Source organism: Vanessa tameamea, chromosome 20 (assembly GCF_037043105.1).
Source record: "Vanessa tameamea isolate UH-Manoa-2023 chromosome 20, ilVanTame1 primary haplotype, whole genome shotgun sequence".
Lineage (NCBI taxonomy): Eukaryota > Metazoa > Arthropoda > Insecta > Lepidoptera > Nymphalidae > Vanessa > Vanessa tameamea.
The window spans coordinates 2,872,229-2,896,215 of NC_087328.1; the positions used below are offsets into that span (position 1 = coordinate 2,872,229).

Below are 23,987 nucleotides of genomic sequence, written 5' to 3' on the forward strand. Positions count from 1 at the left end.
TAATAATAGAGTCTCTTGAAAGCGTACTATTATTTTGGCTTGCGTTTTGCACTTAACGTTTCATTGTAGTATGTCTGTCTGTCCGTCTCGATGACAAATTGCTTACATCACACGATTAATGTAGTTGTGACGTATAATAGATTTATGACAGCGAGATGTAATAGATATATGTAAAAAATACTTATCTGCGTAAAGGTAGACGTCGCCATTAATAAAAGGCTTTTAATTTTTTTCTAGTCTGAGAGCTGTAATGGTATTTATAATACTTTTATATCGCCTGTGGTTTCGCTCGCGTTTCATTACTTGGCGTTTGACATGATAAAGTAATCTATGTCCTTCTTTGGGTTTTAAAATTGATTCATATCAAATTCATGAAATTCTCTTCAGTGGTTTGACCGTGAAAGAGCAACAGACAGATAGAGTTACTTTCTCATTAATAATAATAGTGCAGACTGTATAACTATTACGTCTGCTTGGAACTCCTACTTTTTTTCAGGTTTGTACTCACTCTTACTCACTTATTGCAGTGATTCTTTTATTTCTGAAACTCTTCTGAATCTTTTTTTGATTTGTTGTCTATTTTAACTACTATTTATGAATATGTCTCTATAAACTCTCCCTCTCCTGATTAGTTTTCTTTCTCAACTGTATCTGGAGTGAAAGCTTGTAAAACTATTATTTTAATAAACTACTAAAAAATAACCACCAAGTTTTTGTTGTGAACTAGGATTGGAACATGTAGCCTTTATATCTGAAGCCTAGTTACCAAACCAACAAGGCAGATAAAATAACACAGTAATGATAAGATTAAATTTACTGACCTAAAACAAATATCAAAACCTTTCAAAATTCAAATTTCTTTAATACATGAAATAAAATAAAACAATAAAATAAAATAAAAAAATCCTTTCGAGATATCAACGTTTAATATTTAAATTATTATTAAATTTAAACATTCCTGTAAAGGTTTTTTAGTCGTCATATTCATAATTCTGTTACCAATCAGAGATGTTATCGGTTAAGCTACTGGAGCTTCCAGTGCTCTCTGACGAATCTTCACTCAACTGTACTTTATAATCGTAGAAGAAATGAACCCCACGGCGCTGATCGCGGCCTGTGTCATTCGCGCATCTTTGATCGTGTATTTTGACGAACACTATGCGAATAAAGAAACGACAATTAAAGAAACCGTTTTAAAATAGCAACAACAGCGCGATTTTTAAGGCACTTTCTGCCTCGCACGACAGCCAGCGTTTTCCGAACCGATGCGACTTCAAACCTTCAAAAAAAGAGCTAATATATATCTTAAAGGGCAACGCATGGGCGGTGGCAATTACCTTCCATAATATACTATAAAAAAAACGGTTGTCATAGTTACTTGTAAAGATAAAATTAACGATCACAGAAAAAAAAATTTGATATAATTTTCTAATTGTAGCTTTGAGTGAAATACTTGTAGTTAAATGTTTCATTCACATAACGTTTGATTATTTGATTTATTTAGGAATATGCTAGAACAGCATTTATTACTCGTATTATGTATAATCGTCTAACACCAGACATGTCAAATATTTCTGACTGAATAAGTGACTGGTCAATAAACTTAACTTATTAGATAAATAATCTTATCATCCAAATCCAAATGAAATACTGGGAGATAATAATTTCTTTTGCATAGCGGTTGATATACTTAATAAACTACTTAACTGGTTCCGTCTTGACAGTTTCTGTAATGCATCATGCAAAGGCTTTTGAAGGATCTTCGAGCTCTCTGGTAAGCTCCACAGATCCATTCGATTGTTGGGTCTCGCCATTTCTTCGCCATGTCTTCCGGGCATGGTGGACACTTTCGGTGCCATTTTCTCCTGTATTGCGTAAATAAATAATGGAACTAAGTCATTTTGATACCTAATTAGATTTTTTTATGTTTACTAAACTTCGATTCACCGAAAATCGCTGTCAATAGTCAACTTTACTTGGGAATAATAAATTTTCAGGTGGGGTTGGTACTCCGATGTCATAAAGATGGTTGTTTACGCAATATATACTTAAAGAAACCTCATAGTTGGGTCTTACAACGCCCATAATAATTTCATTAATTATGTTTATTATTATTATTATAATTTAAATATTATTGTTAATAATAATCGTTCACGCAATTACTATCAGTACCTTTATGTGTAGTAATTTTTTAGGGTAATTTTATTTGGAATTTATAAGTCGTAAATGTTTACCATCCTCTTCTTTCATCCGATGATTTCGGTCTATCTGATCGACCTTTTGAATCTTCAGATGAACTCGTGAATTCCTGAGACGATAGATCTAAACTTTCTTTATCCGAACTCTTGCTGTCTTTTCCTAATTCAGTGGTATCGATTAGTTTTTTTTTTAATTCGTTGTTTGTTACTCTAATCATGAACTTAATTGACATTTGGACGTATGTCTTCTCAAAACTTACATGTAATTTTTTAATTAATATTATTTTGTCTAATAATCATATACTTCAGCTAAAATAAATTCCAGTCATCACTAGCGTTGTTCATTAATACAATGCAATTTAAATAACGTAAATTTTTGGATCGGGTTTTTTAAAAAAAAATATTTTTATTTTTACAGACGCGTATTTTTTTTTTTATTCTAGTATTTTTAAGGGGCCTTTATAGGCAGCCTATATGTCGGCCCCATTGTTACACACTAAATTAAATCAAAATTAGTTCAACAAGTATGACTAAATCAGTTTGAGAGAATCACTAACAAATTCACAGATTTTAATTGCTGAAATACTCGTAGGGTTACTAAAAATAGAATTAAAAGCATCGATATTAAACAAATTTAAATTTAGTTCATATTTTGGTGTTTCTCTCAAACTGTGGTTACGGACACATGCCAATAACAAGTTGACGCGTTGTCCATGCCAGTTATGTCTCATATATGTTCTTTTAATGTGCCTGCATAACTTTTTTTGTATTTTCAGGCAGTATCAAATCAAAACTCTTTGATTGCAATTTGATTATGTGACCTTTTTATTTGAAATTACCTTTGGCCTGTTCTGAAGATGATGTGGATCTATCTTTTTTGCTCTTCTTTCTTCTAGTGTCGACACCATTAAGATCATTTCTAATATCGGAAACGCTTGGAACAAAAGCGGTAGCGACATCTACTGTAAAATGAAAATAATTTTAGCAAATACAGATTACAGTAAAAACCTAAATAAAACAAAAACAAAAGAAAAATAGAATTTCTAAAATTTTAATATTCAATAAATAGTTAGTAACTTATGCATACGTAAAAATAGTAAAACTATGATGTCAGAAGAAACAAATTGCACCATTGCAAAAATACTTTTTTTATATTTTTTTCTTTTAAACTGGAAAAATCATAAATCCGTTTAGTAGCAGCGTTTATGGCTTTTCAATATAACAGTTTTACGAAACGTTCAATTTCTGATTCAATCTTTAGGTATTTCATTTCGTGTGACTTGAGATTCCATTCGACTTTTTCCTATTGAATTTTTCGATATAACCATTTCATATTGCCAACGCTTTGGTGTCTGAAAGTACTGGCATATACGAGATTCATCCTCTATTTCTTATTTTAAAGCAAACGGAAATATAATCTTTTATTACAATGATAAACTTTTAACTCTTCTGATGTTGATAGACTTGAGCGTAAACGTCACCTTTTATCTATAAAAGAAGGGCTTTCCGGGTTTGAATTACTTGTAACTTTTATTTCTTGGACTTTGTGCAAGCCCATTTAGGTCGGTTATCTTACTAAATTCTTGTTCTACCATTTTGTTTTGCAGTTTAAGTGATTGAGCGAATTTACATTAGAAATTGTTATGAATAAATGCTTTGTAATGTTTTCGACAGTTCAGTTATATTTAAAATATAAAGAATATAAGTAACAGCGATTTGATATTATTTCTATATTGCTTTTATGATTTTAAAACTTTTGACTATTCTGATTCATAGTGTAAGTTCCTTGTTCTAAATTCAAACATCGAATACAAGATAACATCGTGTAAGTTAATGATGAATCAAAATAGAATATTATAAAGTCATTATTCAAGAATAAACCAATATGATTGCGTAATGGATAACACAGAAATATAAGAATTATGAATCTAGAAAAACACTACTTATTTTTAATAATGCTTGTTGACTTTCAGGCAGTTTATATAACATACATATATAATTGTATTTAACTAACATAACTGTATTTTTAGATGTTGAAAAAGAGTAACTAACTGAGTTTCTTACCGGTTCTTCGGTAGAATCTTCGGTAGAATAGGTTGACGATTCAAAAGTGCTTTTAAAAGCCTAATTGAATAAAGTATATTTTGATTTGATTTTTGATTGATACGTTATATTATATCTAGATGTACGATCTAGATCCTTTATTGTAATCGATTGGAGAAATAACTATCATCAGAAGACTTCGTCCAAGCTGTAGTGTTTGATGTTGCGGATGATGGTCGTTATGGACGTTACTTTATTTTACCTTTATAAGAGCGATATTGATCTTTTTCAGATCCAAAAATTTACGAAATATTCCACAAAGACCTTTAACGAGCACGCTACTCGTCAGTGACTGCAATTAAACTGCATCAGTATACCCATCTGACTTCAATGCAGAATGAATTTTAAAGCCTTGAATGATTCCGAAAATATAAATGTTAAAGACCGTATTTCCAAAAGTGATATTTTAAAATAATATTATAATAATAAAAATAAATTTTATAAAAATAGCTTATTTTTTGATACCGTTAATAAAACTGAACGTAATTTACAAAACTATTAAATAAAACTAAATATTCGTAGAACAGTGACAAATTATGCGTTCAGCCATGAATAATAATTTGATATTTGGGAACATGTGGGAATTGTGTTTGTGGTGTTTGCAATTCAACAGCAAAACGAGAATTTAACCACAAAACTAAATTGATCTAAAATTTAAAATATATTTGACAGATACAATTTATGATATTGTTTATAATACATATATAATAACACCCTGACACTTGAAATGAATTGAACAGATTGGGTGAGCAGGGGTAGAAGATTTTTTACTGCAAGTAAAGTATTTATTTATAAGCCGATGAATTACTCTTTAATTTTCCCGTTTATCAACATTTACGTTATTTATAATCGAAATGTTTCGCTATTACGTCAACAGTCGAAGACATGATTTCGGCGTGTTCGCTCCAAGGAGATGGGAACTGTGGTTTATTTGAAGAATTTCGAGTATTATTCAATAATACGAATGTATGTTAAGAGGACTTACGGCTCGGTTAGTATTAGTAGTATTCACATTGAAAACAATTGAAATTATATTCAATAAAATACTTCAAATTCATCTTGATAAATAGATACGTCATACAATTATTGTCTTTCAAATCTACATATATGCGACAAGGGTGTGCTGGGTGAAGTTTGAGTGTGTTGCTTTTGTTGAATGAATGCATCAATTAGCACACAATAAATTACAATAAATATGAAAAAAGGCTATATTTAAAATCGTCAAAGTATATCCAATACTAATATTAAATAACACCATCGATATTGTTCATTTTATATTGTCTTCTGATATTGTATAGTTTAAGTACCTTATTATAAATAAATAAAAGCCTCATCGTAATTAACATTATACTTTATAAATATAAAACCAGTGTCTGCCGTGATACGGACTATCTTTACAGCGATGATCGTACAGTTTCACGAACACTGAAATTGAAAAAAAATCTCATGAATAGAAAAACCTACTTGCATATTCCCACAATTACTCATCGCGGTTATAAGCTAGCGTGAATTGAGCTCTAGAGCGCTTATATTCTTGAATGGGATATAAAAAAATGATATTTAATGTATTTAAATATAACGTGTTATTGTATAAATATAAAACGTCATAAGACAGTATCTTCTCTTATGTCATCCTTGTCTTTTCTAAATTTTTGGTCATGTTTTATACATCCGTCATTTGCTTGGTCAGTTGGTTTGAAAAATCTATGTCTTTAAACAAATGATTTCAATGATTTGACATTTTCAATTGCTTAATAAAATTACTTGACTTCGGTAGTTTTTCGAACTAGTTTAAAACAATCTTTAGTATGAAGTTTTGCCGATTTATCATTTCAAGACTAACTTTACTGGCGTTTGGTAAATTTTAAAATTTTAATATGAAGGCTTACTTGTTCCGTCTTGACAATTTCTGTACCTCATCATGCATTCGCTTTTAAAAGAACGTCTTGCACGTTGATAGCCACTGCATATCCATTTGATTCCAAAATTTTTGTACTTTTTCATCATGTCGTGTGGACAAGGCGTACATGTTCGATAGGTTTTAGTTCTGAAATTAACAGTTCATTAGAAAAGAATTCACTTTGATACTTTTTGTTAATATTGCATTAAAGTACCATTTTATTGAATATTTAATTATTCGCAAAAAGCGGCAATGCCATTGGTTAAACCAAATTATGTAATTTAATTCGGAATTGGGTTTTCAAAATTGCATTAATGGCCGACGCTCGAAAAATAGTGCTTAAAAAAATCATTGCTATAATGTTTCCGCGAGTCCTCAGCGAAAGAACTCTAAAAAATTAATTAGTATTAAATAAGATTCTGACAACCAATGTATGTATAAAAAAAATCAACAGAAGTTCAGTTAAAACAAAATATTAATGAGTAAAATTACGCTTTTCGATCTTCATTAGTTTCTATTGAAGATGCTTCAGAGGACTGGCTCGATGAGATGCTACTAGAATCTGCTGATAATGAACTAAAAATACAAAATACATTTGCTATGAATATTATCATAATAATTTTCTAAACTGAAGTTTAAGACAAAATTTAACAAGAAAAAAACTTTCTGCTTATACATATTACAGGTAGTAACATGACAAATAAATGAAAACGTATTAACATGTTTTCAAAGCCAACTTGTAATTTTAATTGTGATTATGAAGATGTAAAACTTTTTTTATTAATTTTTAGTATTTATTTTTCTATAAGAAAGCAAATTTTTGTAAGAAAACTTCTAGGCATCAGATACGATTCTCTTATATCCACCAACTTAGTGTAAAGCAGCTCTGCAATGGCTATGCAATAACTTTTTCAAATTTAAATTAACTTACCTCGATTCATCATCAGAATCGCTAGTCCTTAAATAGCTACCGCTTTCTCCTGGAGATTTGGAGTCATAATCATACCACTGAGGACCTCTATGCTGGGCATCTCCAAAGCCCGCTACATTCTTTACTTCTTCAATATATTTGAAGCCATGAGTTGTGAGACCATTTTCTTGGCAATGTGATACTGAATAATTGTAACGATTTCAATGACACCGTGACATGGGATTATCTTGGACATATTTTATTGATAATAATTTGATCGTTAGACCTTTAAGTATCAATTTATATTTATTTTACGTAATATCTTTGAGTATATATTTTGATCGTTTATTTTTTACACCTAAGAACCATTTATTGGGGACGAAAATAAAATTTGTCTAATAATATTTATGAATGATATCGCGTAATATTGTTGTACTGACAATATTTGGTTGAATTTAAATATTTGCGTTCAATATATCATAATGATATGAATGAATGAAATGAATGACTTACAAATAATTGTTATAAGCAGAGTATTGTTATATATGTAAATACGATGGAGAGTTATTACTGATGATGTAACTCGGGTACCATAATCGATAAATTTGTTAGCTCAAGATTGTTATCTAACTAAAATTAAAAAAATGATCATATCATTATTTCTTTTATCATAAATCCTGATGAATGATGAATTAAAAATAATTACTGTGTAAATCTGGACCGCGTGGAATGGTGGCAAGAATGCCAGCAGCATTTTAGTTTCGGTTAAAACACATATATTTAACCCAATACAAAGAAATACAAATTTAAATCATACAAATTTAGTTACTATAACAGTATTAGCGGTTTGAGGTCTGAAATGAGTTACAGTCATACATTTGCATTTAAATGCGCATTCGGACAAGAACTCGGAATTATGCACATAAAATTTACTAACTGCGTTCGTATTAGTGTTTTAAATTATCAAATTTAAGCTCTGTTTTTATAACGTTATAATATATCTGAATTTCGTTAATACTTACATTTTCTGTTGCTAATTTTTCGTTAGTGGAGACGCTGCTTTACAATCAATCATTTATATATAGTCATTTTTACGAAATTAAATTTAAATAAATCGAAGTAGAACAATATTTAATTCATGTAGTTCATTTTAATTTGGATATACTATTAAACTAAGTTAAAAATGAAATTCCTTCTGTAATTAATTAGATGCTTATAATACTTTTCTTGCCTTCCTTATTATTTTGTGTAATTTGTACTTACTAGCGCAGTTGATTCAATCGTTTCATCATAATATTTAATAATGTTTTATTCGTCTTTGTCTTATTAATGAACCTACATTTAAACGATCCTCGAAAAATATAATATGAAAATTCAGATCCATTTTTTGAACAAAAAGCTGCCACAATAAACCACAGTTTTATGAGAGGCCTTATTAAAACACTTACCACTAATTATGAGCAAAACAATCCAAAGCATTCTTTTCATATCTTTTTCAACGAAAAAAAAAAAAAAAAACATATCTTTATCGTTAAATATAAGAGAAATATAAAACTTCTACCGATAGATTTTTATTGCTTTCCTATAATACGAATTGTTCTAAAATTGTGTTCGTAATCGATTCTGCTATATTGCGTATCTTTGGTCGCCTGTATATACAAAAAAAAAAAAATTTTAGCTGCCAACACTGATTCTTAATACAAAATATCATACTAGCCAAAACAAATAGGAAAATTATTATGGAAAACAACTAAGACATTAGTCATGACTTAAGTCCCTGTTATTAGATTTTGTGTCATGTAAGGCATATGGTAAAAATAAATTACAAAAAAAAAACGTCATATTATATCGTGAAACCGTTTTTATTACTGGCTTATTCATTGTTTTGTTGTAGTCAAGATCGTATACATTTCCTTTTCATATTTGTTTGGTCGTATTGTCTAATTGAATTGAACTTTTTATTTTTCCGCCGTAAGCATATCATCTTCTCCGATATCTGCTGAAATAAAAGCAATATTAGAATTGAATAAATTTAAATATATATTTTTTCCAAATGTACTGTGCAGATTTTGACATTGAGTTGTTTGATCGTTTTGTAAATAATGATGTTATTTAAAATGGTCTTGAAGTACTTTACATTGTAGTTGTTCTAGTTGCTGATCAAGAAGATCGTAATTTTCGAACATTATTTTTTATTTAAGACGTGGCAGGTAATGTCAGATGACAAGAGTAAAGTGGTGAATGAATCAGAAAATAATATTGTAAGTGATATTGGGATCTGACGTAGAGGCCTTATAAAGATAGTTGATTTATAATGTTATAATTACGATTTTGTAAAATAACAATTTATAAAATTTATACTTAACACCTAAAAAAACAGTCCAATCCAAATTTTCAATTTCAGTTAAACTGGTGTTCAATCTGCTTATTAATTATTTATAATCAAGAGTATACCATATTCCTTTTGTTTATAGTAGAGCTCTTCCAACTGACCGAAGTCAATCCAGGTACAAGTTTAAAAGAATGGAACTATTACTAGAGCATATCTCATTCGTAGCTTAGGTTTGTAGCGCAGGAATATTTTCTAACCTCTAAATTAGGAAAAGTTCCAATTTTCTATTGATCAATCATTGTGTCTCTATTTGTAACCTGACATTTTTTTTGCGACCACCAATATGTCTTGCTTCTAATTGTCAAATCCCAATAGAAAGCAGAAATATTTTTATAAGTATTTGCTTAATTTAAAAATAAAACAGAATTTTTTGAATTTAGAACCTAAACCTTTGATCCGAGTTACGCGCAAGAGTTGCCCAAACATAAAGTGTAAAGGCCCCCAATGTTGTCACTAAAACAGTAGCAAGCTTGACAGTTGAGATGATATTTGTCGCCGTCGTACTGGCAAAGGCCTGGTCCTATAAAATATTTGTAATGTTGAGTAGTGAGGTGATGGGTGACCAGATAATATTGTGTGATGGATGTGTTCTTACTTCTATATAATTTAATAAACATCGTATATTTTTAAAATGATTTCATAATTTAAAGCCAATAATTACTGACTCCCTAACAGAGTCAAAATATATTTTTTTTCTATATATAATTGTCAATTTAAACTATTGAACGTTCTTCTTTATTATTTGTCGAACAGATTAAAAAAATATTTCACGGTCATCACGACCACGAATATTTAATTAAACGCGACCTTGACCGACGTTTTTCATTTACATCGCTTTACGCACTGCTAGAGTTTGTGCTGTTGTAATAAAAAATATGAACTACCCAAGGACGAACGTCCTAAGAAATTCTTTCTCGAATATACTTTGTGTACGAAAAATCCAATAAGTAGTAAGCTCCGACCTAAGGGAGTCAGTGGAAGTTTGATTAAATAGAATTTGCATGAGATCCGCACGCCATCTGCCCTAGTAATATATTTTTAATTTATATCCCAAAAGTTGACAGGGCTCACAAGGGCTTTACAGAGCTATGCTTGTTAAAAAGTAGACCAAAAGTTTAACATGAATTACTCTAAAAAAACATCGCACGTTCTTTTTTCAACTTTAAAATTTTCAAAACACATAACGATGCAGATAATTTAAAAAGATACCTGATTTTATTAATGGCCTTCCCGTGAGAATAGATTCCTGTGCAAGACTTTGTGCAGCTGAAAAATACAAAAATCACAAATTTAACAAAATTCCGTGTACTCTGGGCTGCTGTCATCTGACATGGAGTAGTAACATAAAGTTCTTGATCCTATTTCGTTGGCGCAGCGAGTCTCCGGTCGTGTCAGGTTATCATCTCAGCGATATCTCATATTCCAGAAGAAAAAACAGAGCTATAATATCTCTTGAGCTTTTGCCTAGGTGTTCATCGTGGCTAAATTTAGTCAGAAAAGTGTTCATATCTTTTAAAAATATTTATATTTTTCACCTATCTCTGGTAAGGTCTCTAGACTATACGATCTAAGTTATTATACTTTTTGCAAACAATAATATAACAATACTCATTTATAGATGCAAAATATATAATGAGAGCTACCTACAGAGGCGGGCTTGTATAAAATTCCAGGACCGGCAAGGTATTACTAATTAAAATTGTTTTAAAAACTCTTGTAAATTTTACAAATCATGTATATTTTGTTGGACATTCCAGCGTGACTCCATAATTCAGGGTTATCGTTTTGTTTTGGTAACGCATATTTCTTGTAATGATATTAAAGCTTATAAGTCATTTTGTTCTGTATATGTTCTGTTAATGGAATTTGGGAGTTAATATGTTACAATTAATAAAGATTTTTCATTTATATTTTATTTATATTACTCTTTACGGTTTCAAGTTATTTTTATTAACTTTAAAAAATATATATAATAATTTTATTAAACAATTATTATTACTACTACTTTTCAATTAACTTACTTGCGCTGCTTTGAGCTTGTGCGAATGATTGTCCTAAGCTTTGAGCACTAGCTACTGCTTGCGCTTGTGCTGCTTGCGCTTGTGCTTGTGCTTGTGCTTGAGCTTGAGCTTGTGCTTGTGATGAGCTGTCCCATCCTTGAAATCCAGGTTGATGTAAAGTATTTGCGCTACTACCCGGGAAGCCATATATACTAGGATTCAACTGGGAGGCTTGGTTGCTACTCGGAAAATAGGGAAAAGATGGATATTGCCCATAATTATTCGCTTGTGCATTTGCATTAGCTTCAGCTTGTGCTTGCGCGTAAGATTGACTACCTTGGGTATTTCCTAGTGCTTCAGCTTGAGCTTGCGCATTTGATTGCGCTGGACCCGAAACCATATAAGGAAACATGTTGTTAGCTGGAGATAAGCCTGCTGCTGCAGCTTGATTATTACCTCCAACAGTATAAGGATTTATACCATAAGGGGATAATTCATTTACTTGTGCGTTTGGTATTGTCTGAGCCAGCGGATTTGATTGACTTCCGATATTGTAAGGAAAATTATCATATAATCCAATATTTTGTGCATTAGCTATCGCCTCAGCTTGAGCTTGCGTGTTTGATTGAGCAATGCTGCCGGGAACAACGGCTAATGGACCAAAAGGTGATAACCAATCGGTTTGCATATTTGCGGACGCTTCAGCTTGTGCAATAGACTGACCGCTACTACCCGGATACATAGGATAGTTACCATACAACCCACCAGATTGGGTATTTGCTATTGCTTCAGCATGGGCTTGTGCATTAGATATACTACCAGGATGAGGAGAATAATTTAAATTTCCTGCTGGTTTCATGAAAATATCATCAGGATTATATAGAGCGGAGTTGATAAGTTGAGGATAGCTGGCAGTTCCTGATTGAGCAATAGCTGTCGCTAATGCGTCAGAATAAGCTTCTGAACCTTGTGCATTGGATGAAGCGAAGGACTGAGCAAAAGCATCAGCGTTACCCTCTGGTGTAATCAATGGATAAGATGGCGCACCTATTCAAAGAAAACATTATATCAATAATTTATAATTATATCTTATGCATCAGAAAAAAAAATACAATATACAATTAGAAGATTTGGTTTACATTTTTATCACTTAATATTAAAGTATATATTGAAAAAAAAAACTAAAAGAATAATAATTATTTGAAAATAGAAAACTTTTTATACTTACCACAGTTTGGTATTGGATTGCATCTGGAGATGACATATTGGAAGACTGCCTGACACGAACATACTTGACAGTCTATGACGAACTTTTCATGTGGAGCTCGGTACCGGCATCTTGGTTCTAAAAAAAAACAACATAATTTTAGATTAAAATAATCATATATTTATTTAGAACCATCGTAAAAAAAATGATACGAATTCAAATATTCCACTTACCAATGTAAACGACATCTTTATGTATGTTTGGCTTACCTAAAAAAAGGAACGAATGTTTATTATTTGTTACGATACAAATAAATTATTTCACGGTAATAACTTACCAGGCCCGACGTTACCTGAAACGAATAACACAACAATGAAAACAAACATAAATAGCCATTGGAATCGGTACCCTCGGGGTTCAGGTCGACAAATGGGCGTTGAGAAAGCAATACACTTAGTCCGCGGTCAATCAATGGAGGTTTGCTCGCTTGATTGTTACGATGATTGGCCATCGATTGCTAGACCCTTTGCCTTTATTACGTTTGCTATAAAGGCCTGCCAAGCTTCGATATTTACTCGTCTCCGAAATTTCCGCACCATGTTTTCGCTTTTAATGACACCTGTGGCGATTGTATACTGGCTGCGGCGCGACCTATTTTTTCGACTCGTTTGTCAATTTCGACGGTCGTGTCGATTTGCGCGCCGTAAATTTTTACTTTATTTGCTTGGTACCGCTTGGCGACGATAAATATTTTTATGTTGGTACTTCGTACCATTTTTGGGGAATGTTATGAAATTATTGTAGGGCAGAAAAATAATAGATCTATACTAATAATTTAGGAGACGTTTTTTTCATAATGCCTAACCAAAAAAAAAAGGTATCGAAGAAGGTTTTATATCATAATACTTTTATTTTTATAAATAACTGCGTTTCGAATCTTTACCCGTTTTTAACTTCAAGTTCTTGGACCAATACAAATGATAATCATATAATTTTTATTTATATTGTTTTTATTATTATTTTTTTTCTCAAGTATTTTCTAAATTCGTTAGATTAAAGTTTGTGATTAAGAGACAATATTTGTAACATGATATGATAAAGCTTGCGCCTCATAGTTCAACAAAAACGACGACACGGAATCGTCTGAAAAGTTACAGCCACATCTGTGCGAGCAAATGAAGTCTCTTTTATATAATAATTCGCTCCAGCGCGCAGGTGTGTTCCAACCCAAAAAAGTTAGCGTTAAAATAAGAATATTTTTACTCACATCCTGGGTCTTTTGTCGGTCTGCATATAGGGACAATCATATTACCAAACATTTCACAATGGCAGATCTTACACACATCCTTAGGATGTATGAAGTCAACGGACAGACTTTGGTATTCGCATATTGGATCTGGAAAAAATATTATTTCAAATAAGTTCACATACATTTCTACGACGATTTTCAATGTGTCTTTTTTTTGTTACTTAGAAATCTAATTAGTAAACCTCAATAGTACAGATGTATTTTAGTTGTTCAGTTGTAAGATTTTATATATTATGAAAATTTAAATATGTTTTATGAGAGTGGTTTGTTATGTAATTTTATTGAGATGCTTAAACAAAAGAGAAAGTGGTCAATCCGTCTGCACAAATATATTTATTTATTTTACTGGTATAACTTTTTTGTTTATGTATCGATTTTAATGTTTTTTTTTTGTTGGGTTCATCATGGCTCCAAGATTCTATCATTTTAATTTGCTTGGCATTGGACATTTTTAAAACTTTAATTGAAATGTTCAGGCATATTTTTGATGACAAAATAAATAAATTAAAAAATGAAATACTGCTGTGATAAATGTAATGACCGTATTATTTGAAACAGTTATAGAACACAACGTTGTCTGTGAAATACTGATAATAAATTTTATGAGAAAATTTGAATATCTCCATACAAACCTAGAGTCGTTACGTGCGGACCAGCTGAAATAAAAAAGTATTTATTTGTCTTCAAATATGCCATAATTACTTTTTAATAAATGTAATATTTAAATGATCCATTGATATAAATCCCAATACAAACAGCAACAACTAGTATTACCTCGGATTGTGAAATAATTTGTAATTTCGAACCACATTTGTCTTTTAATGAAAGAGATATAACTTCTGATATACTTAGAAAATTTAATTAAAATACGTATATATCTGTATTAAAAAGAAAATTTCTCGCATTTTTATTTAAATAATCGGAATCTATAGGAAACTGAAAATACATTAAATACTTTATATAAATTATTTACAAAATTACACAAAGAAATATGTTATAAAAAAAAACTTACGATTGAATGGCAATGCGTTTGGATCTAAAAATAATAAATTACATAGTGTACATAAACGTTATTTTAAAAATATATTTATTCCAAGAAGAATGTAAAAATTTAGTGAGAAAAAATATTACAGAAATAAAATTATAACATTTTACCTGAAATAGGCGGTTCGATACCTGAAATAAAATAAAAAAAATCTAATCATTGAAAACCCATCGAGCATCTACAATATTTTATATTTTACCAATGATTATATCAAAGATGCAAATGTCTAAAATGTGGATGTCCACTAATTATATAAGGAAAGTGGAACGAAGTGAGAAATGGATTAACCACAATTTTGAATTTAATTCCTTTTTTAACTAAAGGAACTTTTATTTATATAAAACATATCAATCTCAATGTTCTTATACAATTCGTCTAATACAATATAATTACAATTTATTTCTAGAAATTACGTGTGTATTCATTAGCTATATCATAAATTATATTTTTAGAGGCCGCGTGTGTGCCAGAACAATATCATAAATAGTTTTTGACGATAGTGTGGTCGGTTCTGCTAAGAGACTTTGGGAAACACCGATATCTATCGGATTCATATTTAATTTGGTAATTGCTGCAGCTCATTCTATTTTATTCTTGGCACATTCTGTTGGGATGTGATTAAGATCTTCTACATTGGGATTGTATTAATTTATTTACATTTCAATTAATATTTTTGTTCTTTGTAACGATTTTTTTTCCAAACAATCAATGTTAGATACTTACAGCAAGCTGGTTTCGTATAGCAGTTCACTTCAATATTTATGACGTTAATTCCGTAGATCTCGCTGCATACACATATTTGACATTCGTCCCACGGATGCTGGAAGGGTTGGTCTGGTGGGTAGGGCCTGCATGATTCATCTGTAAACATATAATTAAAATGAAAAAATATGTAATTTGATGTTAGGACTTTGTGCAAGCCCGGTTGGGCATGTATCACCTACTCATCATAAATTCTAATGTCAAAAAGCAATATTTAGTATTTTTGTGTTCCGGTTTGAAGAGTGATTAAAGCAGTGTAAGAAAGAGAACAAGGGGCATACATCTTAGCGCCCAATGTTTCAGGCGTATTTGTGACATGATTTATATTTCTTACAGCCCCAATATTGACCATGTACCAACAGGTGACCATACTTGAGTTTATTTTTTAATACAAAAGATTGTAAGATACTCAAGTATTGGTCTTTTCTCTTGTTCAATTTCTCAAAAGCACCTTCAATTAAAATGTATTTATTTATTTGTATCGTTGTCTTATGTGTCTTTGTATTTGGGTAGTGACCACTTAACCTAATAATTCGGCTGCTGGGTAAATGGACGGCGAATTTCAACAAACGTGTTATTTATTTGGTTAAATGTAGGTCATAATTATTTATTTGTTTTACACAAATTTCGCAATTTGTCAAGATGACGATTTCGTTTTATAACACAATAATGACAGATCATATCCGTTAATTGATTTTTTTTTATTTAGAATAGTCGCTACGTTGAATACGATCGGCGGCTTTTTTATGGAATACTTTTAAAGCTAAAGATTCTATTCTATTCTAAGGTCCTGAGTTCAAATTCCGGGTTGGGCAAATCAAATAGCGAATGAGTTTTTACGTTAAAGAACAGTTATGCAACGAAATTTTGATGTTGACGGTTGGAAAACTCGTAAAGCTGTTGATTCTGTGCATTGCCGTCCCAATGGATTTTACGAGTAAAGGTATAGAGAGTATTTTCGGTATCTGTCCATAAACATTAGCTCTTTCATCTCCTACACAGTTGACATTTCTTTGAAAACGGTAAAAATCAATTACGAAAATAACATCATCAAATTTCTCCAAAATAGTGGGAACAGTAGATCACACTGTTTACTTATTATGTTAGTTACTCACGTGGCGGAGGTCCAGGGAGAGGGCTCGGTGGTTTCGGTATATTTGGAACTATTGGTGGCCATGGAACTGAAAAGAAAAATCATTTTTTAATGTTTATCTTGTTGGCTGCATACTAAAATCTTTTTTTTCTAAACCTTGTGTCCATGTTAAACTACACATTCCAAAATTCGTGGTGTTCAGTCAGAGGATGTCTATTTACCTCAACTGATCTTAACTAGCCATGTCTCACTGTTTCTTCCGCCTTAATTTTTCATAAAGCCTGTTTCATACACTTTATAAGTACTTGCCTACAGATTGCCAGACTAGTTGACGCTTATGGTTACTGCTCCCCTTCTTAGTAAACTGGCTATCTAATGCAAAAGAAAAATTTCAAATCGGACTAGTAGTTCTTAAGGTTAGCTCTCTCAAAGTTCATCTTTATTATGGACCATAAGGCTTATCACACATGAGTCCTTTATACAAACTGTAGCTGTTTCTACCATTTTTTATTTTAAATAAATTCAATTCAAACTTGCATCTCCAATTATAATAATTTCAAAATATTCTTTAGATTGTGTAATATGTTTTAAATATAGTTTACATATATACTCGTATGTTATATGATTGTACGTGTCTATTTTTATCTATCTTTCTTGTATCTATTGCTTCTAGTATAATAAAATGTAAAATAAATGACTCACTTGGTTCAATATCCGGTGGTATAAATGGCTGCGGCTGTGGCGCCGGTGGTGGTGAGGGGTCGGGATATGGTGGTAACGGTATGATGTCAGGCATATCTGTAAAATGACAATGTTTATTAACTCTCATGTAACCAAAGCCTTTTATTTTTTTTAATCTATTTATATCCTTTGTATTTGCCATATATTTTTAGTTGGTTTGGATTATTGACTGTTCTGTCAGAACTCACTTATGAAATGTTCGATATCGACATACAGTGATACGCAAATATGATACGTCTGTGTATTCAAAGTTATAATTATCTCAATCAAAGTCGCATTACATTTTCTGACATTGTACAATAATTTTAAGGTTAGTTTTATGCTTACGGATTAAGAGTTGATAATACTAAAAATAATAATACAGAGATCTAACAAGATTCAATAATTGCGCATATAAATATTATATCTTAACGAAGCGTGATTTTTGGAACAATCTTTTATCAAACATAACTAATAGATGAATTTTCTTCTCTTTTCAGGTAAGGATAGACAAATATATCATAGAAAATCAGTAATGGGTAAGTAAAAATTTTGCACGTCGTTCGCGTCAATTTAGTTTCATTGATTGATTTTCAATAATTGTAATCGCTTGGATATTAATTTACAGTGTCTATAATTATAACTAACATTGATAAGATCAATGTGTGATTATATTATATATATTTTTTTTTTTATGGCATTGGTTGGTCGGCGAGCATATGGGCCACCTGATGGTAAGTGGTCACCGCCGCCCATAGACAAAGGCGCTGTAAGAAATATTAACCATTCCATACATCACCTATGCGCCACCAACCTTGGGAACTAAGATGTTATGTCCCTTGTGCCTGTGATTATGGCTCAGTCAACCTTCTAACCGGAACACAACAATACAGAGTACTGTTATTTGGCGGTAGAATATCTGATGAGTGGGTGGTACCTACCCAGACGGGCTTGCACGAAGCCCTACCACCAAGTGTTAGGTTAGTTTAGTAGTAGGTTAGTAGTAATGTAGGTTTAATATATGTTTTACTCACTGCATTGAGGGTCTGGAATGCAGACTAAATTCTTCTCAGGTGGTGAGTAGGGCTTCGCTTCGATGACGCACTTGCAAATCGTACACTTTTCTAAGGGATGCGGGAATATCATGTCCAGTGGATATCTCTCGCAGAGTGGCACTGTGTGAGCGTTATATATAATATAGTTTTTACGTGTAAATTCGAACACGTGTTAGATATATCAGACTTATCCAACATTGATATTTTAATTTTACAATCCTGCATACATTTCGATTTTTGGCAAATAATAAGTTTAAATTGAATTTGAAATATCATGGATAGACAAATATACTTGGTAAGCTTTGTGATCATCAGAAGCATCAGATATACTATCGCGAAACAGCAGTGAGTGAGCCAGTGTAACTACAGGCACAAGGACATAACACCTTAGTTCCCAAGGTGAGTGGCATTGATGATGTAAGGAGTGGTAAATATTTCTTACAGCGCCATTGTCTATGGGCGGTGGTGCCCACCATTTGCTCGTCTGCCTAACTATATAAAAAAAAAAAAAAATCTTATTTGAGAAAATATTCGTGATGGAAAGTAAACGATATTTATGTATAATATTTAATTGGAAATAATTTAGAGATATGAGTCTTATTATATTTATGAGTACTAAAAAATTTAATAAATGCATTACAATGTCATTGAAAATGCCATAACATTAACGTTTTCAGAAATCAATTATTCATAGACTAAATTTGTTATGCTTCGAATTATACTTATGCGTGTTCTCAACCGTTGAAAATTACTTAAACGATTCAAGACAAATCTAAATATTGTCAATTAGCTCATTTAGATAGGCTAACTCACAATCGAGGTAAACGAAGTGGTTACTTGACATTTTACTTTGTTAACGAACGCTGAACTATCATATTTGTTTAATAATAGATAGTATACGTGAGAAGTACACGTCACATTTTATATATCAATTTAATTTTGAATTTATTTTTACTAATATTCTATCAGTATATTTTTTTTTTTTTAGAATTGATATAGCATTTTATATACCGCTCGGTTTCACTGACATAGTTACGTGATGTCTATCAACTTTTTCAATAAACGGGCTAAGATTATTTTCAATTTGGACTGGTTGATCCTGAGAGTTTAATTTAAACAAACAAATTGTTCAACAGGAACAAGTATTGCTCTACCTGAATCAACATCGTGGTATAATATCTAATATGGTTTTAATCCGTAACCATGCCGATAAATTAATCTTTGTGGTTTTACCGTAGAAACCTTTAATATCCTTGTTTGACGGAGATTACAAAATTCTCACAGAGGGTCTTTAAACGAAACCAAATCGTATTTCAAGCCGTAATACATTTTTAAATGATGATGATAAAATTATCATAGAATCTGTATTCTACATAATGATTTCCTTAATGCTGGGTTATCCTATTATTCTGCTTTATCCAAGAAAATTGTTAGTTACAAAGGTGGCAAACAGGAAATACAGGAAGAGCTTGATAGAGGAAAGAACATTCGAGTAGAAATTAAATTAAAATAAAGTTTAAGTAAGAGTCCTCCGAGTGAATGAGATAAAAAAGGTGTATGGTATCTTTATTTTTTATTCAAATATCTCTTTGTATTTCGGATAAAAATTGTCGATACCCATTAAATATATTTAATACATTTACTAAATATCTTATATGAAAATCTCATAGAATAATTTTCTTATATAGTGTGCATCTAATCGAATCTGTTGTTTTAATTTTAACAACAGTTTAGTAGAAGAACAACTGACAACAGCATAAACTCTCCTTATAGTATGAGTCTGTATATTGTTCACCCAAATAATTACTATGTAAAAAATTATTTACTATGTGAAAAAATTGGCATATATTTATACATACACGGTAAGGGTTTGGGCGGCACTGGTGGAGGGGCTGCAAAGAATATAAAAATGAAAACAATTATATTGAACGTTCAATTTGATCATTTTCAATTTACACACTTACGTATTGGCTTAATATCAGGTTGAGGAGGTACTGTAACAGAAAAATGTGGTGTTTAACTACTAGCTATAATACTAATGTAGGTAGTAATAATACGCTTTATTACATACAAAGACAATTGCACTAAAACCAATAAATAAATTAGTAAATGTTATAAAAGGCAATACTTCTAAAGAGTGATTTTCCAGGCATCGGGAATATTACGAGGTCGAAAATTAACGAAGTCTATGTCTCGTAAAAATGACATACGAACATTGTGACGTCATCCAGATTTAAATATATTTAAACTATAACAGCAAAAAAATTGTTCAAAAAGTTTTTATAGTATGGCTATAAAAAAAAAAAAACATTGAGAAAAATGAGGAGAAAATGTCACAAAGAATTAATTTTAAGACTGTAGTTAAAACACGTACAACATTGAGGGTTTTCCTCGCACTGAATCAGAACATCGGGCTGACCAAACACGTTGGTACTTCTCTTGCATATGCATATTTGGCATTGATTCAACGGATTTTGGAACGGGACGTTCTCAGGTAATGGTGCGCAGGACGCTACAATTTTAATTCATTATTCAAACGTTATATATTTCATTAGATTTGACTTAGAGATTAGACTTTATAATCTTAATAAATACGATCGCAATGCTGAATTAAATTAAAGAAGTGAGAGATTTAATAAGTCATACAAGCGAACATTATGTATAAATTTTTTAAACTATGTACTTAAATCAATTAAACCGATAAAAAAACTCGTAAAGCAAAGGACAAGACGTTTGTCACGTATATTATTGATAATAGTAGTTTAGTACTGAATTCTTTTAACAATATTTAATACGTGTACGTATAATAAATACTAATATCTGCGTAACATAATTTTGTTAAGAATTAAGATAGACTCACTAAGCTTCGTGCATAAAAGGAATCAATTTGAAATTAATTTGATACATTCTAACGTACAGTATGTTAACAAACGTTGAAACAATTATTTGAAGAATACTCAGCAGTCGGGTATCTTACAGCTAGCATATCATACAATACTTTATCATGCGGATACGATGAAAATATTAAATACTTGAACATACGATATGCACGTTAATTAAATTTATATAATAAAAAAAGCTAAAACGCGAAAATGACATTGGAACTTTTCTGTGATATTTTGAGACAAATTATGATGTTATAACGATTTTATTGTTTGAAAAATGAAATAAGAATTGTTTTATTAATTACGATGCCAATTACTTCTGCAATTCAATTGGAGTCGCATGTATATCATATAATGATTATATTTTTATTTAAAAAAGAAAGTAGTCGAAGTCTGAATTGTAATTGAAATGTATAAAAAATAAATTCTATAATACCTTGAGAATCTGGTTGTGGTGGAGGGGTTGGTATAAATGGCGGCGGAACTGGCATGGGTGGTGGTGGTTCCTCGCATTTGTTACAACTGACACACACTGCTTTTAAATACCACCCTTCTCTAATGCACACACAAACCAAGCACTGTAAAACAGGCGTCCAAAGTGTGTGAATTTGGTTCTCTTCTGTACAAGCAATGATGTTCTCTCCACCTGAGATATCAAAATGATTGTTATTAATTTATTATTAATATTTATGTCTTCCTACATGTTTGCTTTTTCTTATGTATTTTGGTATTGCCACTTAACTAAATTTATTTGTAGTAGGACCTTATGCAAGCTTATCTGGGTATGTACCACTCGCTCATCATATACTCTACAGCCTACTAATTCTATATTTAAATAATAGTTGAGATTAACATTGATGACCACTTTTGTTCACTGGAACCATATATATTTAACTTTACCTAATAAAAGGTCAATTTAAGGCACTTTAAGCATTAATATTTGAATATGCATATTTGAGTTTGCGTACCTGGTATTGTGTTTGGTATGATAACATTTTTCTGCGAAATGACTCTGGAAACAGCTCCTATAAATATATTACTATTAAAATTTATGTCATCTTGACATATAAAACTACTTGATGTGGAATCGAATGGATAAAATGTTATACCTGTAAAGGCACCTGCATCATTTCCTGTAGAGAAAAAAAAATATAAGTAATTAGAAAAAGAATTTCCAAAAAACTCTAACATTATAAACTTTCAAACACAACGATTGTATTTTATAAATATATATATATCTCAATGTAAGCATTTGTGAAAGTAGATTATCAATTGACCATATATTCTTCAAATACAATAATTATAAATTATTATAAATTGATTTAAATATACTGTTAAAAATTAAACAAAATTAAGCATAGCGTATCACCCCAGTTGCTTCTTAGATCTTGGTCTTCCTCTTGGGCTGATCTAGATATAGTGTCTTCTCTTGACATAAGTTGAGTATTTGCTTCAGACCCCGAAGATAAAAAGCTAGAATTAATTTGACCACATAAAACAGTGTTTTCTTTGTTGTTAGTAAAAAATAATGTAGTCGATTTCACGAGTATATTTATTCGTCGTTTATTATTCTGTCTTACCCGAACTGTTCGTTATTTGCTGCAGTTTGAGGAAGGGATTCAGGTCTAGCTTTCTTATTATCGAAACCGTGGATAACCAACTCATCGTCTTCTGAATTCTCAGTTTGATGTTCAGTTTTAAAAGTTTCATTACCATAAGGGGTTATTGCCCCTGCAAGAATCTTTGCCAATAGAGATTTATGATCTACATGAGGATAATTGTAAGGTAATTCTTTAGTTCCATAATCCCTTGCGTTTTCTGAAGAAGCACTTGGACTAGCATAGGCTGAGCTCCTCGCTTCTAATTCCCCTTGGGCATCTTTATCGCTGTAGAATAATGATTGACTGGCTCGTTCAGTTGTAGCATCTGACAGTAAACCAATATTTTTTTAATATTACAAATAAGCAATCAAACAATGGTTTTATAAGTAATAGAAGTAACTAAAATTTGTCATTTATGAAGTTATTATTCATAGCTATATATCCTGTTTTGATTCGAATATTATGTCTAAATTCAGCTTACCAATACGATCTTGGGAATTTAAAACATTTTGACTTTTGACACCCAAAGATAACAGACAGGCAAGGAAGCATATACCTCCAACAAAGCCCCCCTGCATCTCTATTAATATGCCTATTGTTTTTTGTCCACCTCTTAGAGATCTTAATGGTGTTATTCAAATGATTTCACTAAATGCTGCAATGTTTATTGCGTTCCTTATTATAAATACATGATAAATTTCCGTGAAAATTGCTTGAGACAATGATTTATAGGAATATAAATGAAATTAAAATACGATTTGTAACGAATACTCCAAATTCGTTCTATCAATATAATTAGCTATAGAT

At 31.1% G+C, this 23,987-nt stretch overlaps 4 protein-coding genes across 7 annotated transcripts in view; 1 reads left to right on the plus strand and 3 right to left on the minus strand.

Moving 5' to 3' along the window:
* LOC113403803 (dystrophin, isoforms A/C/F/G/H-like) overlaps positions 1-23,987 on the plus strand; it is a 580,208-nt gene that overhangs the window by 328,085 nt on the left and 228,136 nt on the right. The gene's annotated exons all lie outside the window — the stretch shown is intronic.
* On the minus strand, positions 974-3,443 carry LOC135193861 (uncharacterized). The gene is made up of 5 exons (XM_064218090.1): positions 3,286-3,443; positions 3,038-3,160; positions 2,235-2,358; positions 1,708-1,865; positions 974-1,156 (listed from the first exon to the last, which is right to left on the minus strand). Exons 1-5 carry the CDS (start codon positions 3,329-3,331, stop codon positions 996-998), a joined length of 612 nt encoding a protein of 203 aa, XP_064074160.1. The 5' UTR covers positions 3,332-3,443; the 3' UTR covers positions 974-995.
* Positions 5,637-8,615, minus strand: LOC135193868 (uncharacterized). The gene is made up of 5 exons (XM_064218121.1): positions 8,560-8,615; positions 7,133-7,313; positions 6,694-6,777; positions 6,191-6,348; positions 5,637-5,726 (listed from the first exon to the last, which is right to left on the minus strand). The coding sequence occupies exons 1-5, from the start codon at positions 8,597-8,599 to the stop codon at positions 5,647-5,649; spliced, it is 543 nt and encodes a 180-aa protein (XP_064074191.1). The 5' UTR covers positions 8,600-8,615; the 3' UTR covers positions 5,637-5,646.
* Positions 8,950-23,838, minus strand: LOC113403805 (uncharacterized). The gene is made up of 23 exons (XM_026644405.2): positions 23,662-23,838; positions 23,160-23,505; positions 22,949-23,052; positions 22,548-22,712; positions 22,016-22,225; positions 21,069-21,206; positions 20,659-20,688; positions 20,554-20,586; positions 18,674-18,814; positions 17,622-17,717; positions 16,942-17,007; positions 15,788-15,925; positions 15,175-15,195; positions 15,032-15,055; positions 14,652-14,675; positions 13,978-14,106; positions 13,048-13,062; positions 12,944-12,979; positions 12,732-12,848; positions 11,525-12,550; positions 10,713-10,769; positions 9,893-10,023; positions 8,950-9,107 (listed from the first exon to the last, which is right to left on the minus strand). The coding sequence occupies exons 1-22, from the start codon at positions 23,756-23,758 to the stop codon at positions 9,905-9,907; spliced, it is 3,132 nt and encodes a 1,043-aa protein (XP_026500190.2). The 5' UTR covers positions 23,759-23,838; the 3' UTR covers positions 8,950-9,107; positions 9,893-9,904.